The 23,603-nt window shown below is 45.2% G+C and overlaps 2 protein-coding genes across 5 annotated transcripts in view; both read right to left on the bottom strand.

The window, feature by feature from the left end:
- The window catches only part of LOC121322918, a 54,498-nt gene extending 44,652 nt beyond the window's left edge, over positions 1 to 9,846 (bottom strand). For all 4 annotated transcript variants that reach the window (XM_041263520.1, XM_041263522.1, XM_041263523.1 and 1 more), the window contains exon 1: positions 9,403 to 9,846. The gene's annotated coding sequence lies outside the window, so the exon portion shown is untranslated. The remainder of the gene's footprint in view (positions 1 to 9,402) is intronic.
- A 2,214-nt stretch (positions 9,847 to 12,060) lies between these two features.
- LOC121322686 (IQ calmodulin-binding motif-containing protein 1-like) lies at positions 12,061 to 23,325 on the bottom strand. The gene is made up of 14 exons (XM_041262887.1): positions 22,687 to 23,325; positions 22,232 to 22,361; positions 21,635 to 21,797; positions 19,986 to 20,115; positions 19,414 to 19,507; positions 18,952 to 19,051; positions 18,617 to 18,789; positions 17,944 to 18,053; positions 17,514 to 17,623; positions 17,040 to 17,182; positions 16,566 to 16,714; positions 16,165 to 16,296; positions 15,751 to 15,907; positions 12,061 to 13,851 (listed from the first exon to the last, which is right to left on the bottom strand). The coding sequence occupies exons 2-14, from the start codon at positions 22,338 to 22,340 to the stop codon at positions 13,622 to 13,624; spliced, it is 1,800 nt and encodes a 599-aa protein (XP_041118821.1). The 5' UTR covers positions 22,341 to 22,361; positions 22,687 to 23,325; the 3' UTR covers positions 12,061 to 13,621.
- Between the last annotated feature and the right edge of the window lie 278 nt (positions 23,326 to 23,603).

The following is a 23,603-nucleotide window of genomic DNA, read 5'->3' as shown; positions in this document are numbered from 1 at the left end:
AAGAGCAGGAATTGGAAACGGGAACAGAGTTAAAGAGCAGGAATTGGAAACGGGAACAGAGTTAAAGAGCAGGAATTGGAAATGGAAACAGAGTTGAAGAGCAGGAATTGGAAATGGAAACAGAGTTGAAGAGCAGGAATTGGAAACGGAAAGAGAGTTGAAGAGCAGGAATTGGAAACGGAAAGAGGGTTGAAGAGCAGGAATTGGAAACGGAAAGAGAGTTGAAGAGCAGGAATTGGAAACGGAAAGAGAGTTGAAGAGCAGGAATTGGAAATGGAAAGAGAGTTGAAGAGCAGGAATTGGAAACGGGAACAGAGTTGAAGAGCAGGAATTGGAAATGGAAAGAGAGTTGAAGGGCAGGAATTGGAAACGGAAAGAGAGTTGAAGAGCAGGAATTGGAAATGGAAACAGAGTTGAAGAGCAGGAATTGGAAACGGAAAGAGAGTTGAAGAGCAGGAATTGGAAACGGAAAGAGAGTTGAAGAGCAGGAATTGGAAACGGAAAGAGAGTTGAAGAGCAGGAATTGGAAACGGAAACAGAGTTGAAGAGCAGGAATTGGAAATGGAAAGAGAGTTGAAGGGCAGGAATTGGAAATGGAAACAGAGTTGAAGAGCAGGAATTGGAAACGGAAAGAGAGTTGAAGAGCAGGAATTGGAAATGGAAAGAGAGTTGAAGAGCAGGAATTGGAAATGGAAAGAGAGTTGAAGGGCAGGAATTGGAAATGGAAACAGAGTTGAAGGGCAGTGTGGCAGAGCAAAGCTCTGCTCTTTAGAAATTGGCAGGGATGGGGTTAACTTCCCCTACCTGCCTGGGTTTATTATGTTCAGGTGGCTGGGGTTGATTAGTTGATTGGGTTGATTAACGATCAATCAGCGCCCAGCCACCTGATATAAAAGGAGGCCTCTGCTTCTCATTTGGAGAGAGGGAGCTGAGGAAGCAGGTTGGTTTTTTTTGGGTTGTTTGGAGAGCTTGAATCCAGTGAAGGCATTGCCCAGCCTGGAGATTATTATTTTTGTAAATTTTGCTTTTTGTCTTTCTTTGTGTTTAAATTGTTTTGTTTTGGCCCTTGTGCCCTTTCATTTTGTGTTTATTTATAATAAAATAGTTATTTTTTTTAACTGCAGTCTGTCTCTGGGCCTCTATCCACTCGCCAGCCTGCCACATTTGGTGTCAGAAGTGGGATAGCGCCACCTAGAGGCTCAGAGCAGTATTTTTGTTTGAAAAAAAAAAAATGGGAAAGAAGAGCAGACAGCGGCAAAGGCAGGAAAAGCAGCAGCAGCTGAAGAAATGTAAGCTGCTGCAGCCACCGCTGGAGGACCCGGCCAGCCTCTTCCCCTGGTGTTCCTGGTGTGGGAAGGAGGACCATCGTTGGCGGTCCTGCCCAGACGTGCCACCGGCAAACTGGTGTGGCCGGTGTGAGGAGGACGGCCACAACTGGGCAGGATGCCCCTACAACCAGGCCCAGGAAGAGGTGCCGTGTTCACCCCGGGCATCAGGGGCCACCCCACTACCTCCAGCACCACCACCTTCACCACCGTCCCAGGAGATCTGGGACTGGTTGATGCACCCTGAGGCAGACCTCGTCCACGATCTCCCCATAGTTATCAACACGCTGTGGCGTCGAGATGGGGAGAGGTGGGAACAGTGGGAGGAACAACACCACCCGGCCTCCTTCCCAGAGGTTGCCCTCATGGTGGTTAATTACCTGGCGGTAGACATGGGAGATGCCCCGGTCACTCCAATAAAGAGGGGTGAGGAGCTGCCTTCCCGAGAGCCAGAGAGGGGTGAGGAGCTGCCGTCGTCCCCAGAGCCAGAGAGGGGTGAGGAGCTGCCGTCGTCCCCAGAGCCAGAGAGGGGTGAGGAGCTGCCGTCGCTCCCAGAGCCAGAGAGGGGTGAGGAGCTGCCGTCGCTCCCAGAGCCAGAGAGGGGTGAGGAGCTGCCGTCGCTCCCAGAGCCAGAGAGGGGTGAGGAGCCGCCGTCGCTCCCAGAGCCAGAGAGGGGTGAGGAGCCGCCGTCGCTCCCAGAGCCAGAGAGGGGTGAGGAGCCGCCGTCGCTCCCAGAGCCAGAGAGGGGTGAGGAGCTGCCGTCGCTCCCAGAGCCAGAGAGGGAGGAGGAGCCGCCGTCGCTCCCAGAGCCAGAGAGGGGTGAGGAGCCGCCGCCGCTCTCAGAACCCGAGAGGGAGGAGCCGCCGCCGCCGCTCTCAGAGCCCGAGAGGGAGGAGGCCGCCGCCGCCCCCAGAGCCCGAGAGGGAGGAGCCGCCGCCGCCGCTCTCAGAGCCCGAGAGGGAGGAGCCGCCGCCGCCGCTCTCAGAGCCCGAGAGGGAGGAGCCGCCGTCGCCGCTCTCAGAGCCCGAGAGGGAGGGCCGCCGCCTCCGCCACCAGAGGGAGCCGGGCCGCCGTTCCGCCTCCGCCACCAGAGGGAGCCGGGCCGCCGCCTCCGCCACCAGAGGGAGCCGGGCCGCCGCCTCCGCCACCAGAGGGAGCCGGGCCGCCGCCGCCGCCGCCTCCGCCACCAGAGGGAGCCGGGCCGCCGTCGCCGCCTCCGCCACCAGAGGGAGCCGGGCCGCCGTTGCCGCCTCCGCCACCAGAGGGAGCCGGGCCGCCGTCGCCATGCTACCTTGGACATTCGGGGCCCCCTCAACCAAAGAAGGCTTGGGGGCTCCGACATCAACCCCGCCCACCACCACCCACCATAACAGCCCACCCAAGGGACATAATTGGACTCTTGGGGGGAGGGGGGTGGATGGAAGGGGGGAGTTGGCCGATTGCGGCCGGTGTACGTTGTACATGGGGGGAGGTGTGTGGCAGAGCAAAGCTCTGCCCTTTTTTAAATTGGCAGGGATGGGGTTAACTTCCCCTACCTGCCTGGGTTTATTATGTTCAGGTGGCTGGGGTTGATTAGTTGATTAGGTTGATTAACGATCAATCAGCGCCCAGCCACCTGATATAAAAGGAGGCCTCTGCTTCTCATTTGGAGAGAGGGAGCTGAGGAAGCAGGTTGGTTTTTTTTTGGTTGTTTGGAGAGCTTGAATCCAGTGAAGGCATTGCCCAGCCTGGAGATTATTATTTTTGTAAATTTTGCTTTTTGTCTTTCTTTGTGTTTAAATTGTTTTGTTTTGGCCCTTGTGCCCTTTCATTTTGTGTTTATTTATAATAAAATAGTTATTTTTTTGAACTGCAGTCTGTCTCTGGGCCTCTATCCACTCGCCAGCCTGCCACAGGCAGGAATTGGAAACGGAAAGAGAGTTGAAGAGCAGGAATTGGAAATGGAAACAGAGTTGAAGAGCAGGAATTGGAAATGGAAAGAGAGTTGAAGGGCAGGAATTGGAAATGGAAACAGAGTTGAAGGGCAGGAATTGGAAACGGAAAGAGAGTTAAAGAGCAGGAATTGGAAATGGAAAGAGAGTTGAAGAGCAGGAATTGGAAATGGAAAGAGAGTTGAAGAGCAGGAATTGGAAATGGAAAGAGAGTTGAAGAGCAGGAATTGGAAATGGAAAGAGAGTTGAAGAGCAGGAATTGGAAATGGAAAGAGAGTTGAAGAGCAGGAATTGGAAATGGAAAGAGAGTTGAAGGGCAGGAATTGGAAATAGAAAGAGAGTTGAAGAGCAGGAATTGGAAATGGAAAGAGAGTTGAAGAGCAGGAATTGGAAATGGAAAGAGAGTTGAAGAGTAGGAATTGGAAATGGAAAGAGAGTTGAAGGGCAGGAATTGGAAATGGAAAGAGAGTTGAAGGGCAGGAATTGGAAACGGAAAGAGAGTTGAAGGGCAGGAATTGGAAATGGAAAGAGAGTTGAAGGGCAGGAATTGGAAATGGAAAGAGAGTTGAAGAGCAGGAATTGGAAATAGAAAGAGAGTTGAAGGGCAGGAATTGGAAATGGAAAGAGAGTTGAAGAGCAGGAATTGGAAACGGAAAGAGAGTTGAAGGGCAGGAATTGGAAACGGAAAGAGAGTTGAAGGGCAGGAATTGGAAATGGAAAGAGAGTTGAAGAGCAGGAATTGGAAACGGAAAGAGAGTTGAAGAGCAGGAATTGGAAACGGAAAGAGAGTTGAAGAGCAGGAATTGGAAATGGAAAGAGAGTTGAAGAGCAGGAATTGGAAATGGAAAGAGAGTTGAAGAGCAGGAATTGGAAATGGAAAGAGAGTTGAAGGGCAGGAATTGGAAATAGAAAGAGAGTTGAAGAGCAGGAATTGGAAATGGAAAGAGAGTTGAAGAGCAGGAATTGGAAATGGAAAGAGAGTTGAAGGGCAGGAATTGGAAATGGAAAGAGAGTTGAAGAGCAGGAATTGACCCCGACCCTGATTAGGAAAGATGCATGGGAGCTGGACCTTGAGCTTTAAATACTAACGAAACAGGGACTTTGAGTTTTTAGTACTTTTTGAGAAGAACTTTTTGAGACTGCTATTTTTTATCACTGTTTTTGTTGGATTCCAAAGCCTATTTTACGAGGAGGTCGGCTTTAAATGGTTCCATTCCTGTCATTGTTTGTGAGTGTGCTTCTTGCGTGTGAGTGTGATTGCGGTGCTAAGGACACAGTTAATGACACTAGGGTAATCAGAGAAGTATCGCAGAGACAGGGGGAAGCCAATGGCAACCCCGGCACCACCTTGTTCCTCCCTGCAAAGGCCAGTGTGCTATGGAGAGGATCACTCTAAAAGCACATAGAATTACTGGGCAGCATGCAAAACAACGTCATTATTAACCAGGTTACCAGCTGTCACTAACTCGGTGGTGAGAAATGACAAGAAAAAAGCAGCCACTTCACACACCTGTCACCCGCAATCACAGCACTGGGTGTTGACTTGTGCATGTCGTCTGAATCTGCAGTCGGGTCAGTAGCAAGCCAAATGTTTAAATACCTTGTCAATCATCATTCTGACAGGTGCAATGCCTCCCAGGGAAAGGGTTTTACATTCCAGTAGAATGCATGCAGTTTACAGCAGTTTGTTCTTTTCAGAATCAGTGTAAAAAAATACAAAATTCTCAAAAGTAACCTAAATCTGGTAAATAATAACAACCATTGCAAAGATGTGGCTTCAGCAGCGGTAAGGTACATATATAACTGCCACACTGCCATCTCAGACAGACAGCCCTACAGACATTTTAATTATAGAATCCATTCCAAATCCTAATCAGGTTTCTTTGTACAAAATGTGCATTCACATGAGAAACTCAGCCTGCAGTGATGCGAGTTCCTGTTCATAAGCCTGGATTTCTGATTAATCAATCACCCCCGCCATAGCACAACAAAGAGAAAAGTAAAACACGACCAATGAGAGTAGGCTGCTGGACTGTACAGTACAACAGAGAACAGAACGGAAAGCTCCTCTAAAGCGATGTGGTGGAGACAGCTGTCCTGGGACTTAATGCTTTGTAATTTGTTTCCTAATGGATTCCCTTGAATGTGTCCAGATGTAAAGCTATTATACAAACCACACCAGCCACACACGCCAACCCATTAGGCTGAAGAATGGCAAGAGAGTTCAGATAATGCAATGACAGAGGCTAAAGAAATCTTTCCTCTGCCCACACATTACGCTGAGATAAGCCTGGCTTGTGAAAGAAAGGAACAAATGTGGTGTTGTCAAGCCTTGTTACTCTCCTCACACAGACAGCACTGTCACAGCTGCACCTCATGCCCTACCAGTGCTCGAGGTCAGCTCATCCAACATGTACCAGGCAGTGTTGTGTCCTGCACTGCAGTTACAGGTTCTCACACCCAGCCAGAGAGATGAAGCTGAAAGCTCTAGAACTGCTCATGTGAACAGATTTTGTGACGTTGGTTTGCCCTGAGCCTCGAGTTATTAAATTCTGAACGGACCCTAAGATCTACCTCTTTTGTACTACAGAGAAAACACAAAGAAGTGTGAAAGAGGAGATTCTAAAGCATTGTAAGAAAAGAAAAAAAAAACATGGAAAAATGTGGTAGAGTAATGCAAGGGCAATCACATGGCCCTGTCTGGACATTGAAATAAATCCTAAAGGTAACGAATGTAACCTCTATTACAACTAATGCAATATTTATCATTTTATTTCAAAGAATAGCATAAGTGATGGTAGATTTGTATTGTTCACTGTGCTAGAGCCACAGCACCACACTCCCTACTTTGCTCAGTGCAAAACTAGCAGTAATTGGCATGTCTGCCAGAGAAGCAGGGAAAACAATCACTGAACAAGTTTGCTTTAACTTTTGCCCAACGAGACTGTGATGGAGGGTCTGTCAGTTTGACCCAGCAGTCATCATTGGCAGCCCCAACAAACAAACAGCCACGTGCAGCCTCATTCGATCTCATGGTGCAACATCTGAGCTGACAGAATGCCTTTTGTGTGCCATTGAAACAATGAGCAGTGAAGCAGGATAGCAGGCTGGGAGCGCATCATATTACACTGTTGACTTCAAGAAGATGGAGATATAATGGAGCACAGTGAGCCTGTCTCTGTCTACTTCCTGAGCCCAGCCAGCTGCAGCTATACAACCACACAGCACAATGAGACCCACTCAGGAGTCTCCATGAAAACACATCTTATCTAGTGACAACAGCCAAGACATTTAGAAATGTTTGACAACACAACAGAATGAGGTGTTATGTAAATTACTGCAGGACAAGTCCACTGCTTTGAGACAGTATCACATGACAGCTGTGCTATACCGGCCTGGACATTGAACACAGTGCAAACTCAGCAACCTCTTCGACTGCGATAAGATTCTCAAAGCGATTTACTCCAAATCGTCATACAGGAGGTACACTGCAGTGTGGTGCTTATTAGTAATGAGTAGATCAAGCTTAAGAATTGATCATACAATCCCAAACAGAGAAGTAGCAATACGACTGCATTGCTGTTAATACACCTCATGTTGTAAACATTAGCAGCATGCTGCGGACTGACCCTATCAGCCAGCAAGATACACAGCTTCCCTTATGGAATTACTCTGTCTAATAACTCTGCTACTGACTGCTGCTGCTGCTGCTGCTGCTGCTTTAGTGCTGTGCTCAGGGAGATTAACTGGACGCTGAACATAATCAAACTGACAACAGTGTTGCCTGAGCTCTGTTCACTATACTGGCAAGACACATCCAGGGGAATTTTCAGAAACACAGGAGGCCTCATGCACACATTGAACTCAGGTTAGCTCCTCAGCTTGGTGTTCGGAGAGCATCACAAGAGTGTTCATTGTGAGTTGGACAGCGCCTCCCCAGGGACAGGCAGCCATCTAGAAAGTCAGGCCAGGGCTGGGCCCATGCTTTTACAATTGAAATCAAAAGATAACCCAAACACACACCTCAATCTCAAACATCTAAAGCCACAATGCAATGGGCTGTATTGGCAAAGCTTTTACTCTAGTCTTTAAGTAACTCCTGTTTTTTAAACCAAATAATTAATATTGCAGGTCTCTTTAGCACTGTGTGGTTTTAATTACTTCTTATTTTTTTACACTGAATTTACTCCTTTCAAAAGACAATTGTGTCCACTGTCCTCCAAAGGTAATGTCCCGATTTCTTATCTGGGTGTTTTCTTTATTACCCTGTAACCCTATAGGCAGTTTATAGGCAATATGCTTCAATTTGCAGCATTGTAAAGTTTCACTGTCCCTGTAAACTTCTTACATTCATGACAGTACAATAGTAAGCCAACAGAAACAGCAGCGATGGACAAACGATCCTCAAGAAAGTCACCAGCCTCTGCTGCTAGCTTTGCCTGTGCTGTCCTCCTCAGCTAGGAGCCAGCTGGTGCCAAACACTTCCTACCTGCAATGCCCTGCTAAGTCCTCCCTGCGTTGCTATGAAGCCCAGCAGCATGGAGCTACCTGGGAGACGTGGGGGTGCTTACTGAGCTCCTGGGTCGAACGGTGCCTCTCAGCGATAGGAACAGGATTAGTTTCAACTGCCAGGAGAAAGTAAGGCTGGTTTTAAAGTATTGCTCCCCTCCTTTACTACAGGTAGAGTCACAGGCAACCCAGAATGGAGTCCAAGCCATGAGTTAGTCAGCATGGCCGCTTTATCGGCACACACACAGTCACATGGTCTGTTTAGGGTGTAAAATGAAGGCAGCAGGAACCACACAACACAAGCAGGCAGTCAGTCGACCCCTTCACAAGCTTGGGCTTTGCTGTGTCTTCTCCTGCCTCCCAGGAACCTGCATTCAAGGCTGTGATCCCTTACTTATTGCTTTTTATTAGCACTATATCTGTTTATTAGTTTTCATGATAGCCTGAGTGTGGATTTGAGGCAACAAAGGAACAGGGTTCATATTTCTACTACATATTGCAAAGGCTATGATTTGTATCAGCTTGCAATTACATACTAAAATCGATCAACTGACAAGGGTTGCAAAAATGAAGCGTATCAGTCTGAAAGAGATGTTTGTTTCCAAGCATAAAACCAGACAGGTAAAGAAAGACCTCAGTTCTGAGCCCTGTTCTAACCACCCTACCTGACCTGGGCATTTCCTTTCTTAGGAGAATAATTAAACTCACTCTTCCATGACATGCCTCCCGTCCCTGGCTGGGGCCCCTGCTCATCAGTATGAAATACAAACTTGTGATTAACACTGAAATGTGTCATGAATAGCTGTTTACTTCCTTTCTTTGTCAGAAATAATGATATTTGAATTTCTGGCGCTTATTTAAAAGTGGCCCTATTAACTAAATACGATACTGAGCTTTGCATGCAATGTACTGTTTTAATGCATGCAACTAAAAAGCTCCCAACGCTATTAAAAGGGATGGCTGGTTTTATAACAATGTAGCGCTCAACATATTTAATATCGATGTAGCTTGACAGATTGCTAAGACTATTGACAGTTGAGCTATCTGCACGGAATTAAATTAATCTTCTCATGATCAATCCTTTGTGAATGTGTAAGTGACATTTAGAGTCTCATTCATGTATAGTTCACACGTGGCTGTTTCTTACAAGATCTGACCTGGTACTGGTTCCACTCTCAACTGGGCTCTGTACCAGCACGTACAGATTCATTTGCACACGCCATTCTGCATTAGATATGCCGGTACCGAACCACGCAGGAACTGCACGGCAATGAGGGCGCAGCGGGTGCTGCTGTCCACTGCAATGCCTGAATCCAGTTTCACAGAGCCGGGGCTTCAAAATGGATACAGTGTAACAATACGCGCTGTCACTTTCCAGTAGAAAAAAAGACAATACATTCAACTCAGCGCAAACCTACGAATGCCCGACAGGCTGCTGCGTGGTACAAATCCATCTGACATCCCACAGTATCCAGTTTTACAAGCACCGTTTCATTTTACCATAACACATCACACAGCCTCCATAACACATCACACAGCCTCTGTATTACTAATATATATATATATATATATATATATATATATATATATATATATATATATATATATATATATATATATACGTGTGTGTCACTTACCCTTTGCAATCCTCAGTTACTGTCTGTAGTTACCAATTAAAAGTCCCAAAATCCCAGACTGACCGGCACTGCCGTTCCTCTTCTGACCGTAATCCAGTGATAAAATTGTAAGCACCGGCGGCCCATATGGAAATGGCTAAATGTGCAAAACAGGTGAGCTAGTCTTTGCGACACAGTGGTTTTCTGTCAGCGGTGTGGTCCTGGTGCTAACAGCTGTACCTTTCCTCCTTTCAGCTCCGCTTTGTTTGTTGTTGGGTCTCTGGCAGCACCTTGTTTTTTGCATGGCAAATGAGCACACAGGATCCCCAGGGAGGGGCAGCGAGACAGCCTGTGCGCGGACAGTCTCCTTGACAACTGTACAAGACAAGCCACGGCTGTGGCCCTGATTGGGTAATGTTGCAAAAACAGGTCGGCTCTGCTTAGATTGCAGAAAATCCACTGAAAACCAACACAGACACACTCACACAGGCGATCCAGCCACCCACTGCCCCTGAAACCCTTTCAGATCTACTGCACTGAAGAAGCCACACGATGAAATGAATCTGCAGGGTTTAACACAGAAGGGTTTTGCAATGGAAAACACATTGTGGGAGGCTGGTCGCAATATTACACTACAGTATGTAAACAATAGACTGCTGTCAAGTGCGAGTGTTTTAAAGTACTGTACCCAGTTGTTATATTTACAAGGAAAATAACCTTTGCATGTGCTTCTTTATATTTCCTTTTTACACGAATAGCTGCAGCTGCAGCTCTCCTAGGGTATTCGTACAATATGAAACGACAGCGTGCCTCTGATCACAGTTATTCTATTGTGTTGAATTCAGAGTCCAATGGCATGTAGCCCAGTTAATTGCCTAGTGCAATTATACATTTGCTGCTGTTCTTTAGACTGGTGTTTTGTGACCTCAGAGCACCAAATAAATCAAACAGGAATTGATTTCAGTTCAAATTGATTTTTAGATTTGGGAACGCCATGTGTGACATACTATTGCAAGCTGAAAGGTCACTAATTTTTGTAATTTCATGGATCAGGAACACTTCGCTCTCCTTATCCTTATCAGGCCGCACAGTAAATAAAACACGGAGCTGCTGTTTCTTGGTTTGAGTTTTTTATTTTTTCCTACAGTCACCAATAGTTTAGTAAAAACTATACAAGACAAATTGAGTTTACACCCTGGTACTATGTCCCTATTTACCACTCACTATAGAAACAGTACTGTCCCTGCTGGTTGTTTTAAATGACAGAGTGTCACTTTGAGGAATCAGACAGTTACTGGATACCTCTGCCAGTAACGAAGATACCACTGGGCTTTGTATTCTGTTACCAAAACCTGAAACACAATCTGGGGGTACAGCGGCGTGACTCATATTGAGACACAGACTACTCACTGAGCAGACTCGCTCCCTCCTGTCAGCCCCTCAGTGTGAGTGAGACACTACTCACTGAGCAGACTCGCTCCCTCCTGTCAGCCCCTCAGTGTGATTGAGACACTACTCACTGAGCAGACTCGCTCCCTCCTGTCAGCCCCTCAGTGTGATTGAGACACTACTCACTGAGCAGACTCGCTCCCTCCTGTCAGCCCCTCAGTGTGATTGAGACACTACTCACTGAGCAGACTCGCTGTCATCAGTGTGAGAGACTACTCACTGAGCAGACTCGCTCCCTCCTGTCAGCCCCTCAGTGTGATTGAGACACTACTCACTGAGCAGACTCGCTCCCTCCTGTCAGCCCCTCAGTGTGATTGAGACACTACTCACTGAGCAGACTCGCTCCCTCCTGTCAGCCCCTCAGTGTGATTGAGACACTACTCACTGAGCAGACTCGCTCCCTCCTGTCAGCCCCTCAGTGTGATTGAGACACTACTCACTGAGCAGACTCGCTCCCTCCTGTCAGCTCATCAGTGTGATTGAGACACTACTCACAGAGCAGACTCACTCCCTCCTGTCAGCCTCAGTGTGATTGAGACACTACTCACTGAGCAGACTCGCTCCCTCCTGTCAGCTCATCAGTGTGAGTGAGACACTACTCACTGAGCAGACTCGCTCCCTCCTGTCAGCCCCAGTGTGATTGAGACATTACTCACTGAGCAGACTCGCTCCCTCCTGTCAACCTGTGTGATTGAGACACTACTCACTGAGCAGACTCGTTGCCTTCTGTCAGCCCCTCAGTGTGACTGAGACACTACTCACAGAGCAGACTCGCTCCCTCCTGTCAGCCCCTCAGTGTGATTGAGACACTGACTACTCACCGGGCAGACTCGCTCCCTCCTGTCAACTCCTTAGTGTGATTGAGACACTACTCACTGAGCAGACTCGCTCCCTCCTGTCAGCTCATCAGTGTGACTGAGACACTACTCACAGAGCACACTCGCTCCCTCCTGTCAGTCCCTCAGTGTGATTGAGACAATACTCACTGAGCAGACTCGCTCCCTCCTGTCAGCTCATCAGTGTGATTGAGACACTACTCAAGAGCAGACTCACTCCCTCCTGTCAGCCTCAGTGTGATTGAGACGCTACTCACTGAGCAGACTCGCTCCCTCCTGTCAGTCCCTCAGTGTGATTGAGACACTACTCACTGAGCAGACTCGCTCCCTCCTGTCAGTCCCTCAGTGTGATTGAGACACTACTCACTGAGCAGACTCGCTCCCTCCTGTCAGCCTCAGTGTGATTGAGACACTACTCACTGAGCAGACTCGCTCCCTCCTGTCAGCCCCTCAGTGTGATTGAGACACTACTCACTGAGCAGACTCGCTCTCTCCTGTCAGCCTCAGTGTGATTGAGACACTACTCACTGAGCAGACTCGCTCCCTCCTGTCAGCCCCTCAGTGTGATTGAGACACTACTCACTGAGCAGACTCGCTCCCTCCTGTCAGCCCCTCAGTGTGATTGAGACACTACTCACTGAGCAGACTCGCTGCCTCCTGTCAGCCCGTGTGATTGAGACACTACTCACAGAGCAGACTCGCTGTCTCCTGTCAGCCTCAGTGTGATTGAGACACTACTCACTGAGCAGACTCGCTCCCTCCTGTCAGCCCCTCAGTGTGATTGAGACACTGACTACTCACCGGGCAGACTCGCTCCCTCCTGTCAACTCCTTAGTGTGATTGAGACACTACTCGCTGAGCAGACTCGCTCCCTCCTGTCAGCTCATCAGTGTGACTGAGACACTACTCACAGAGCACACTCGCTCCCTCCTGTCAGCCTCAGTGTGAGTGAGACACTACTCACTGAGCAGACTCGCTCCCTCCTGTCAGCCCCTCAGTGTGATTGAGACACTACTCACAGAGCACACTCGCTCCCTCCTGTCAGCCTCAGTGTGATTGAGACAGTACTCACTGAGCAGACTTGCTCCCTCCTGTCAGCTCATCAGTGTGATTGAGACACTACTCAAGAGCAGACTCACTCCCTCCTGTCAGCCTCAGTGTGATTGAGACACTACTCACTGAGCAGACTCGCTCCCTCCTGTCAGCCCCTCAGTGTGATTGAGACACTACTCACAGAGCACACTCGCTCCCTCCTGTCAGCCTCAGTGTGATTGAGACAGTACTCACTGAGCAGACTTGCTCCCTCCTGTCAGCTCATCAGTGTGATTGAGACACTACTCAAGAGCAGACTCGCTCCCTCCTGTCAGCCTCAGTGTGATTGAGACACTACTCACTGAGCAGACTCGCTCCCTCCTGTCAGCCCCTCAGTGTGATTGAGACACTACTCACTGAGCAGACTCGCTCTCTCGCTTCAGGTTATTGAAAAATACATAAAGAAATAATGAAGTGCTCTACACATACAACAACACAGCAGCTGAGTGAATAAATCTGACACAACTTGAGTGTGCAAAGTCATGGTCGTGGTGCTGGCAAAGCAGCTCTTTCTGTGGCCTTGAGATGCTCAGAAGGAGACTATTGTTGAAAACGTTTCCACTGCAATAAAAACAAATCATGATGGCCTTGCAGTTGCTGCGAAGCTTCAACTACAAGCAGAAAGTCAGCCTGTGTTTAAAGTATTGCTTTGATGATGCCCCCCTTTACTGCAGGTACACTCATAAACGGCCCAAAACTGATTAATTCACAGCAAATCTGGTAAACAAAAAGGAAGTCACGCTGGGTTACTAGATTGTGGCCACATTGAAACAGCTTCAGATTCAGATATAAATGTATTACAGGAGTCAGTAGGAAGAGAAGGCAATGATCTGTCACAATTCTTAACAGATTAATCAAACAGATTATACTTTTTCATTGCCTCCCAGATATAAGCTCTCAAACTCAATGTCCAGATTGTCGTGGGGTATATTTTCAGGATCCATGAATTCATCGCCCAGCTTCTTCCACCAAGGCCAGCGTGTGAACTGCAGCATGGTGGTGTGGGTCTGCTTCGCTCGCGCCGCCACAGGGGCGGATCGGCTCGTGAAAACAGCCAGCTCCTTTTCTGTGGCTGCTTTTAACCCCGGAGCATCTGCAAGTTTAAAATGAAAATATATTTAGCATTCCACAGGAAAATAATCAAGCCAAACAGCTGTACTCCTCAGTAGATATAGAATGTGCAGGGTTATGTGTTTGAACTCAGCTCACTTCAGAGGGAAGGATGCATTCTCTTACTCCTCAGTAGATATAGGAATGTGAACTCAGCTCACTTCAGAGGGAAGGATGCATTCTCTTACTCCTCAGTAGATATAGAATGTGCAGGGTTATGTGTTTGAACTCAGCTCACTTCAGAGGGAAGGAAGCATTCTCTTACTCCTCATCAGTAGATATAGAATGTGCAGGGTTATGTGTTTGAACTCAGCTCACTTCAGAGGGAAGGATGCATTCTCTTACTCCTCAGTAGATATAGAATGTGCAGGGTTCAGAGGGAAGGATGCATTCTCTTACTCCTCAGTAGATATAGAATGTGCAGGGTTATGTGTTTGAACTCAGCTCACTTCAGAGGGAAGGAAGCATTCTCTTACTCCTCAGTAGATATAGAATGTGCAGGGTTATGTGTTTGAACTCAGCTCACTTCAGAGGGAAGGATCTTACTCCTCAGTAGATATAGAATGTGCATTCAGAGGGAAGGAAGCATCTTACTCCTCAGTAGATATAGAATGTGCAGGGTTATGTGTTTGAACTCAGCTCACTTCAGAGGGAAGGAAGCATTCTCTTACTCCTCAGTAGATATAGAATGTGCAGGGTTATGTGTTTGAACTCAGCTCACTTCAGAGGGAAGGAAGCATTGAGATATAGAATGTGCAGGGTTACTTCTCTTACAGCTCAGCTCACTTCAGAGGGAAGGAAGCATTGTCTTATTCAGTAGATATAGAATGTGGGGGTTATGTGTTTGAACTTGTCTTACTCCTCAGTAGATATAGAATGTGCAGGGTTATGTGTTTGAACTCAGCTCACTTCAGAGGGAAGGATGCATTCTCTTACTCCTCAGTAGATATAGAATGTGCAGGGTTATGTGTTTGAACTCAGCTCACTTCAGAGGGAAGGAAGCATTGTCTTACTCATCAGTAGATATAGAATGTGGGGGTTATGTGTTTGAACTCAGCTCACTTCAGAGGGAAGGAAGCATTGCTTACTCATCAGTAGATATAGAATGTGCAGGGTTATGTGTTTGAACTCAGCTCACTTCAGAGGGAAGGATGCATTCTCTTACTCCTCAGTAGATATAGAATGTGCAGGGTTATGTGTTTGAACTCAGCTCACTTCAGAGGGAAGGAAGCATTGTCTTACTCATCAGTAGATATAGAATGTGCAGGGTTATGTGTTTGAACTCAGCTCACTTCAGAGGGAAGGAAGCATTCTCTTACTCCTCAGTAGATATAGAATGTGCAGGGTTATGTGTTTGAACTCAGCTCAGAGGGAAGGATGCATTCTCTTACTCCTCAGTAGATATAGAATGTGCAGGGTTATGTGTTTGAACTCAGCTCACTTCAGAGGGAAGGATGCATTCTCTTACTCCTCAGTAGATATAGAATGTGCAGGGTTATGTGTTTGAACTCAGCTCACTTCAGAGGGAAGGATGCATTCTCTTACTCCTCAGTAGATATAGAATGTGCAGGGTTATGTGTTTGAACTCAGCTCACTTCAGAGGGAAGGAAGCATTCTCTTACTCATCAGTAGATATAGAATGTGCATTCTCAGCTCACTTCAGTAGATATAGAATGTGCAATGTGTTTGAACTCAGCTCACTTCAGAGGGAAGGATGCATTCTCTTACTCCTCAGTAGATATAGAATGTGCAGGGTTATGTGTTTGAACTCAGCTCACTTCAGAGGGAAGGAAGCATTCTCTTACTCCTCAGTAGATATAGAATGTGCAGGGTTATGTGTTTGAACTCAGCTCAATTCAGAGGGAAGGATACATTCTCTTACTCATCAGTAGTTCAATGTCAGTGTTGATCTGAGCTCTGAGGGCGTCACTGCGCTGCTCTGCTTTTCTGTGCCAGTGTCTCTTCATCAAGTGTTGCGCGAGCATCTCTTGACATTTCAAATGGAGTTCCTTACTGCTCTGCTCCGATAATAATGGAGCCTATACCCATGAAATAAGAAAAAAAATTACAGAATATATTCACGTCCCAGCACTAAAATAGTCCTGTCTATCAATACCTTAAATAACCATTCAGAAAGAGGTACTACTATTTTTGTATTTAGTTTATTGAACATAAACTCAGCAAAGTGCTTTCAATTTCAAGATTGCTCTACCTTCTTAACTACCATTTTTGCATATTTTGAGTTCTGGGGTCTTCTTTAACATACAAAGCACAGAATGAAGTAAAGCCCACTTACTGGATGCAGTGCAATGTGTTCTTCCACTAATTTCCTTAACTCCAGCCGACGTGCATCAGTCAGTCCTTGCGGACCTTTCCAGGGAGGCAGGACTTTCCTCGCGTTCCTTCTTTTTTCTAAAAACCGAAGAGCCTGTCCAAAGTGGGAAAGCACAAGACACACTAACTGAATTTCTGATGCAAAAAAAATCTATCAAAAAAGCACTAGAAATTGTATCTAACTCAACAAAAAATAATTATAATAACATTATTATTATTATTATTATTATTATTATTATTAGGTACCAGATAAATCTTTAGTTCAAACCCTACAGTACGTCACTCCTTTATTCTTTCACTATGACGTGGTGGTCTACAGGCGAACAGCTGAAAGTTACCGTTCCCAAGTCTGGAATGACTTACTGCTCTTTGTAAGGTGACAGCTGCCTTGAACTGTTTCAGAGCCTGTTTCTGCAGGTGGAAACCCTTCCTCTCCCTGTGTCCCCTCCACTGTTTCTGAATCAGCACTACAGCCTTCAGTTCCTGTTCCCGCAAGTGCCTGTCCACCAGACCTAGGGCAAGAACAACAGCTTGCTTATAAAACACCTACTCTAAGAACATGCCTTTAAGCTTTCATTTGTAATGCATCACAACTTATTAGAGCTTTCCAAAACTGATTTCATTAACTATTTATATGCAGTCCTAACCAACACTTTGTATTTTAGAAAATGTTTTTAGGAGGTGCTAATAAACAGTACATGGTAAAACCCTTAGTGATCAAAGATAATGGAACTCTATATGCACAGAACTATATGACAGTAAGACATGTATTCAACAATCATTAACAGGTTTACCACAGACCCACATTTTCAATACAGATCATTTTAAAACTCTTACTTGCAGGCACTATCTCTAGCATGTGCAGTTGGCGTTGTCGAAATTCTCGAATAGCTCTCTGTCTCTGAAGCTGTAGCTGGTGTCTGAGCTCCTCTTCCTCTCTCTGCCTCTCCAGCAGCAGCAGTTGCTGCTCCTTTTTCACTCTGAAACACATCGTTATTCCTACAGTCAAGTGCATGTACATGTCTATATACCATTTTCAGGTGAAACAGCAGTTTAATTTCAACTCATTAGCATGAGATACCAGATCGAGCTCATTGCATCTATGGGTGGCCTATGGAGTTTTATTACATTCTATCCTTGTTCGATCCTAAAAAAATAACAAATGAGTAACAATGAACTGTTTAGATTTCCAAATACTTTATAGTGATGCATTTTTTTAACACACCAGCACCATCTTGTTGTTTGACGCTGCAACTGCATACCAAAATCAGCGTATCCTGTTACACACAGCTACATTTAGAATGACATTACCTGAAGCTCTTCTGAAGGGAAGACACAGCTTTCGGGAGTCTCTTGATCCTTTTCCTAGTTTGGAATGCCTTCCACGCTGCTTGGATCACACAGGCTGCATGATGTAACCTCTACAAGTAAACAGCAAATCAACATTAAAACAGCACTCGCTTCACACTGTCATTGTACACAAGCATTACTTCTTTATACTGGTGCTTACAAACCTGTATGAGACCACATGAAAATCAGCAAAGAGAACCCCCCCACTCCCACAGCACAGGAGCCTGATCAATTGTGATGCACGTGGTATCATCAAATACACATTCAGATATTGCAGACAGAGTTTACAAAGTTACTAGACAATATTCAGAAATATGCATTAGCTGTATATGAATGGTATGTGCATTGAAAGAATGATTTCAAGAACATGCAGGAGAAATGAATGAATGACCTGCATCTGGTTTTGCTGGTAGGTCCTGGAATACAGGAGTTCCAAAAGCTGCCCCAGTTCTCTATCGAACCCTTTCCCACTCCACTGTTTACTCAGCAGCATCCGCAACCCTTAAGAGACAGACAAAGTCATTAAATCTTTTTCTGATTACACATATTCATCTGTGGGAATATTTTACTAAACTCCAATTACATAGCGGTTTCAGACATTCCACGTTTTCCTTGAGCCTTTTTTAATTATTCAAGGTACATGGTGGGTGTGGTTAAACCAGATACAGGAAATATGACTCCTGTTGCGTAGCAGTTTCACCCATTCCAGGTTTTGACATGAGTTTGATCAGCCCCAACATATGTCTGACTGAAATCATAGTAAAACCAGGACTGGATGAAACTGCTAAACAACGGGGTCTTATTTCTATCCCTGTGTCACGCCAAGACATTTCCAGTTACACTCACATTAAAAGCTGGAATGGCTACAAACTATGGTATCCTATACAATGAGAGTCATACATTAGTATGGTGATCATCATGTTAAGAAACAAACATGTACTGTATAACTTTACCTTTTTCTTATAAACAAGTCTACTGACACATGCATCTTTAGATACAAAGTATGTACCATACCATATCAGATCATGCGTACTGTATATTCATTCAATTTGTTATTTGCATACCTTTGTAACGGTTGCAAATGCTCTTCAAAATGGACTGGTGGTGATTTGCAATCAATATCATGGCTTTCGTGGCAGCGATGCCTATTACAGGATTGGAAGATGACGAGAGCTTGTAAACCAGCTCATCCAGAATTGCATGAACAGTTTTCTCATCTGTCTTCATCAACACCACACTGGAAGACAAATACAGACAAGCTGACATGACCGCTAAATGGCTTTACTTTTATGTTTGAGGGTAAAAGAAACAGCAAACACTGTCCTATGTGGTTATATTGCATTATTTTGTCAAAACACAGTGTTTGTTTTAATAATGTTACTGATCCAGCAGCTCTTACCTGTTAACTCTGATGATATTTTGCAACACAGACATCATGACGGCCTCTGTTTCAACATCATCGGTGAGGAGTAACTGCAGGAAGTGCCCCGACTGCATCACTAGCAAAGGGGAAAAGGAGGCCACCTTAAAATGAGCAGGACTCCTTCAGCACGGTATCTCTTCTTTCTACATGCTAAGCATCCCCCTATGGGGAGCTCGTGTTTGTGATTGTACTTTATTAAATATTACATTATTAATCAGGGGGGTCAAGATGTTAATATTGTAAAATAGACCCGCTCCTCTGCCAAGGCACTGGTACACTGAGTTCAAGATGGAACTGCTCTGCTATATGTATATATATGAAAAAAAGGCTATGCAAAATCTTGGGAACTCCCCTCTGAGGTGTGGTGTACAACTTAAACGCTAAATAACTGTACCTGTGCTGTGTCAGCAGAATGACTGCAGACTGCCTGCTGCTTACCTTGCTGAGTCAGCTGGACATGCCCACCAAAAAGCCAGCAAATGGAATCTGTAACTGTGCGAAAGCTACGGAAAAAATCTGTTTTCTCTTCATCCTTAAATAGACATTTAAAAAAAATACATAAGTGATTATTTAAGCATGCTAAGAGGTGCAGAAATTTTAAAAATGAACCAGTGGCCAATGGGACCTACTAGAAAAAGGGTTGTATTTAGTTCCACGATTGTTGGAACAAGTAATACTTTGTATTTATTTAATTATTATTTGCTGTGTTTCTAAAAAGGGTTTGGAGAACATCTGCAAACACAAGATGGATATAAGACTCTCACTGCATAGCAGTTTGATACATTCCTGGTTTTACTGTGAGTTTAATAACACCTGAGCGTGTTATCAATACACTGGGACTCCTCAAGCTCGTAGTAAAACCTTGGAATGGGTTAAACTGCTATGCAATGGGAGTCTTATCTCTATCCTTGTGTTTGCAGATGTTCTCCACACTTGTTTAAACACTCTTTAAATAAATCCTGAGTTCTGTAATTAAGACCCATAATGTAAAATAAAGTGTGGCACAACACCTTGACCGCTCTTGTGAAGCGTGCCTGTAAACGTCTTGCCAGGATGAGCAGATTCTCTGCCGCCGAAGGAAGGACTTTACTGTAAAACTCCTCCGCCTCTTCTTCAGGATTCAGACCCACACAGCAGTTACTGAATACAGACAAGAAAACCAACACACCTCACACAATCCCTCTCAAACAAGGGGGAAGGGAGTCACAGCAGCGACAGGGCTGAACACAGACAGGAAAACCAACACACCTCACACAGTCCCTCTCAAACAAGGGGAAGGGGAGTCACAGCAGTGACAGGGCTGAACACAGACAAGAAAACCAACACACCTCACACAATCCCTCTCAAACAACGGGGAGGGGGTCACAGCAGCGACAGGGCTGAACACAGACAAGAAAACCAACACACCTCACACAGTCCCTCTCAAACAAGGGGAAGGGGAGTCACAGCAGTGACAGGGCTGAACACAGACAGGAAAACCAACACACCTCACACAGTCCCTCTCAAACAAGGGGGAAGGGAGTCACAGCAGCGACAGGGCTGAACACAGACAAGAAAACCAACACACCTCACACAGTCCCTCTCAAACAAGGGGAAGGGGAGTCACAGCAGTGACAGGGCTGAACACAGACAGGAAAACCAACACACCTCACACAGTCCCTCTCAAACAAGGGGAAGGGGAGTCACAGCAGTGACAGGGCTGAACACAGACAGGAAAACCAACACACCTCACACAGTCCCTCTCAAACAAGGGGAAGGGGAGTCACAGCAGCGACAGGGCTGAACACAGACAGGAAAACCAACACACCTCACACAGTCCCTCTCAAACAAGGGGAAGGGGAGTCACAGCAGTGACAGGGCTGAACACAGACAGGAAAACCAACACACCTCACACAGTCCCTCTCAAACAAGGGGAAGGGGAGTCACAGCAGCGACAGGGCTGAATACAGACAGGAAAACCAACACACCTCACACAGTCCCTCTCAAACAAGGGGAAGGGGAGTCACAGCAGTGACAGGGCTGAACACAGACAGGAAAACCAACACACCTCACACAGTCCCTCTCAAACAAGGGGAAGGGGAGTCACAGCAGTGACAGGGCTGAACACAGACAGGAAAACCAACACACCTCACACAGTCCCTCTCAAACAAGGGGAAGGGGAGTCACAGCAGCGACAGGGCTGAATACAGACAGGAAAACCAACACACCTCACACAGTCCCTCTCAAACAAGGGGAAGGGGAGTCACAGCAGTGACAGGGCTGAACACAGACAGGAAAACCAACACACCTCACACAGTCCCTCTCAAACAAGGGGAAGGGGAGTCACAGCAGCGACAGGGCTGAATACAGACGCCATTCAGAGCATTAAGGCTATGGAGACCTACATCGCCAACAGTGCACTGAATACAGAGTTAAATGGCAGCAGCTTTACAAAGGTTCCCCACAGTGAAAGTAAAGCATAGTGTAATAAAGAACAGTGAAAGCACAGTGAAAGCATAGCAAAGTGTAATGAAGTATAGTGTAATAAAGCACAGTGAAAGCATAGAGAGGTATGGTAATGAATATTTAAAAAATCATGATGAACTCTGATAAATGCAGTATTAGGATCTGGCATTGTATAAATAATGGAACAGACATGCTCATAGTGTAAATGTTTTACCTAAGGATTTCAGCTAGCTGGGCAGCAGTTGCCCAGCCCCCTTGAATTCTACAGTAATCTTGCTTCAGTACTAAAACACAGTACTGGATGAGGTCATAGTCATAAAGGTCTTGCTTCAGCTTCTTCAGTTCTTTGCCTCTTGCAGACACCCCTTGCAGGATTTCTACAGGAAAAGAAGGAAACAGAGAAGGAAAACATTATGGCACACACGAAGCCGAGAGAACACAAAACCACCGTGGCTTGGAACTTGGTTTCAGGAGACTAGGCTTCATTGCATGGCACACCAGAGGAGACTTGGGGTTTGATACAGCAAACTATATACCGGTCTCCTGGAACCAGGTTTCAAGCCACTGTTCCTGAAAAAGTCACTTTGTGTTCCCTCAGCTTTACACTTCTATTGGAGAAGCTTATTAAAATATGTGGTGATTTCATTGATAATTTGCCTTTATGGTGGTTATAGTCAATATATTAAGTTTGTTATTATTATTATTATTATTATTATTATTATTATTATTATTTCTGTATATTTGCTAGGTGAATGCCCTGTGCATGAATGGGCAGAGCTCTCATTTATTAATTCAGAAATGAAACTTTTACCTTTCAACTGTAACAGCAATACTGGTACATTCTGCTCTGCGCTTTCAGCGACTTCTGCCGCTAAAGACAATATTCTGGGATTGACGTCTGAAGACTGGTCCGGGGTCATGGTGCGCTTCTTCAATCAACACTGCAAGGCATCGGGAAAACAGTCGGTTAACGCAGCCCAGTGCAAATTGTACATCGGTAATGCTTCTGTGAACTATCGATAGAAAAGTGTTGATTTAAATACAGCATGAATCGTAAAGTACTCTTAAATAAATAAAATACAAATCAACATTTTCAAAACAGTGGACACAAAAAAATAACAGTTGAATGAAGGCGTGGGGTTTTATGTTTTTTTTTTGTTTTTTTTTACCAGTTTTGAATCCCGTGTATCTTCACTGCACACTTCGAAATTTTAAATTGAAGTCTTTTTTACTAGATTAAAAATAACTTTGCTTTGCTGGACTTACCATTTAACACAAACACAAAAACACAAACCGCCTCCACAGCGTGAGACGTTTCTACAGCAACAAGAAAACGTCACTGCGGCGTCCCCAAAAAAAGAAAGGATTGGAGTTCATATCAGCAGATTCAATCGCAAAGAGAAAGACGTGTGTTGGTGAAATAACAAATCTGCTCCATTGTTTCGTTTCCTTGACGATTAGTACATCTTACGGGTATCAAGCTATCATTTTCTAATTCACGACAAAAAAAAAAAAAACGAATCTGTTTTCCTAAAAAAAGCAGAGAGATGTAGTGAAGATCATTCAGATGCGATTACTGTAGAATTGAGTCACAGTGAAGGGGCTGTCAGTGTCCGGTGACACCCTTAGAAAGCCAATTCTGAATTGCTTTATGTGTTATTTTAAAAGAAAATGAACACAGCAATTCAAATGTGTTTTAGTCCAGAGAGAATGGAAGAGGCGCTGTTACATGAAATACGAATACAATACAGTAGTTTGATTTGTTTAATTTTAAGAAAAAGTTTTTAAATTTTATTAAAATTACTGTTTCTGTTTCTGTTTTTTTGCAGGTTTTACATTGGCCACATTTGCGTTTTGCATATAGTGTGGCAATTCTGTACAGTACACTGTCACTCAGTTTTAGATTTCAAATGTTTGTAGTACTATAAGCGTACGTTGTTATTGCCTTTTAGTTATCGAATAATAATAATAATAATAATAATAATAATAATAATAATAATAATAATAATAATAATATACATAACATGTGTTATTTTCGAGTCATCGTTTTATATATAAACTATAACATGCAATCACCCAGGAGTAGTATATATAATTTAAAAATGGCAATATTTGCACATGCGCAGCCCCTTATTCTGCGTTTATTCTGCGTCAGCACTGTCACGACCAATCGCAACGTTGGG

Source organism: Polyodon spathula, chromosome 11 (assembly GCF_017654505.1).
Source record: "Polyodon spathula isolate WHYD16114869_AA chromosome 11, ASM1765450v1, whole genome shotgun sequence".
Taxonomy (NCBI): domain Eukaryota; kingdom Metazoa; phylum Chordata; class Actinopteri; order Acipenseriformes; family Polyodontidae; genus Polyodon; species Polyodon spathula.
This window is presented reverse-complemented; position numbering and strand designations above follow the sequence as displayed.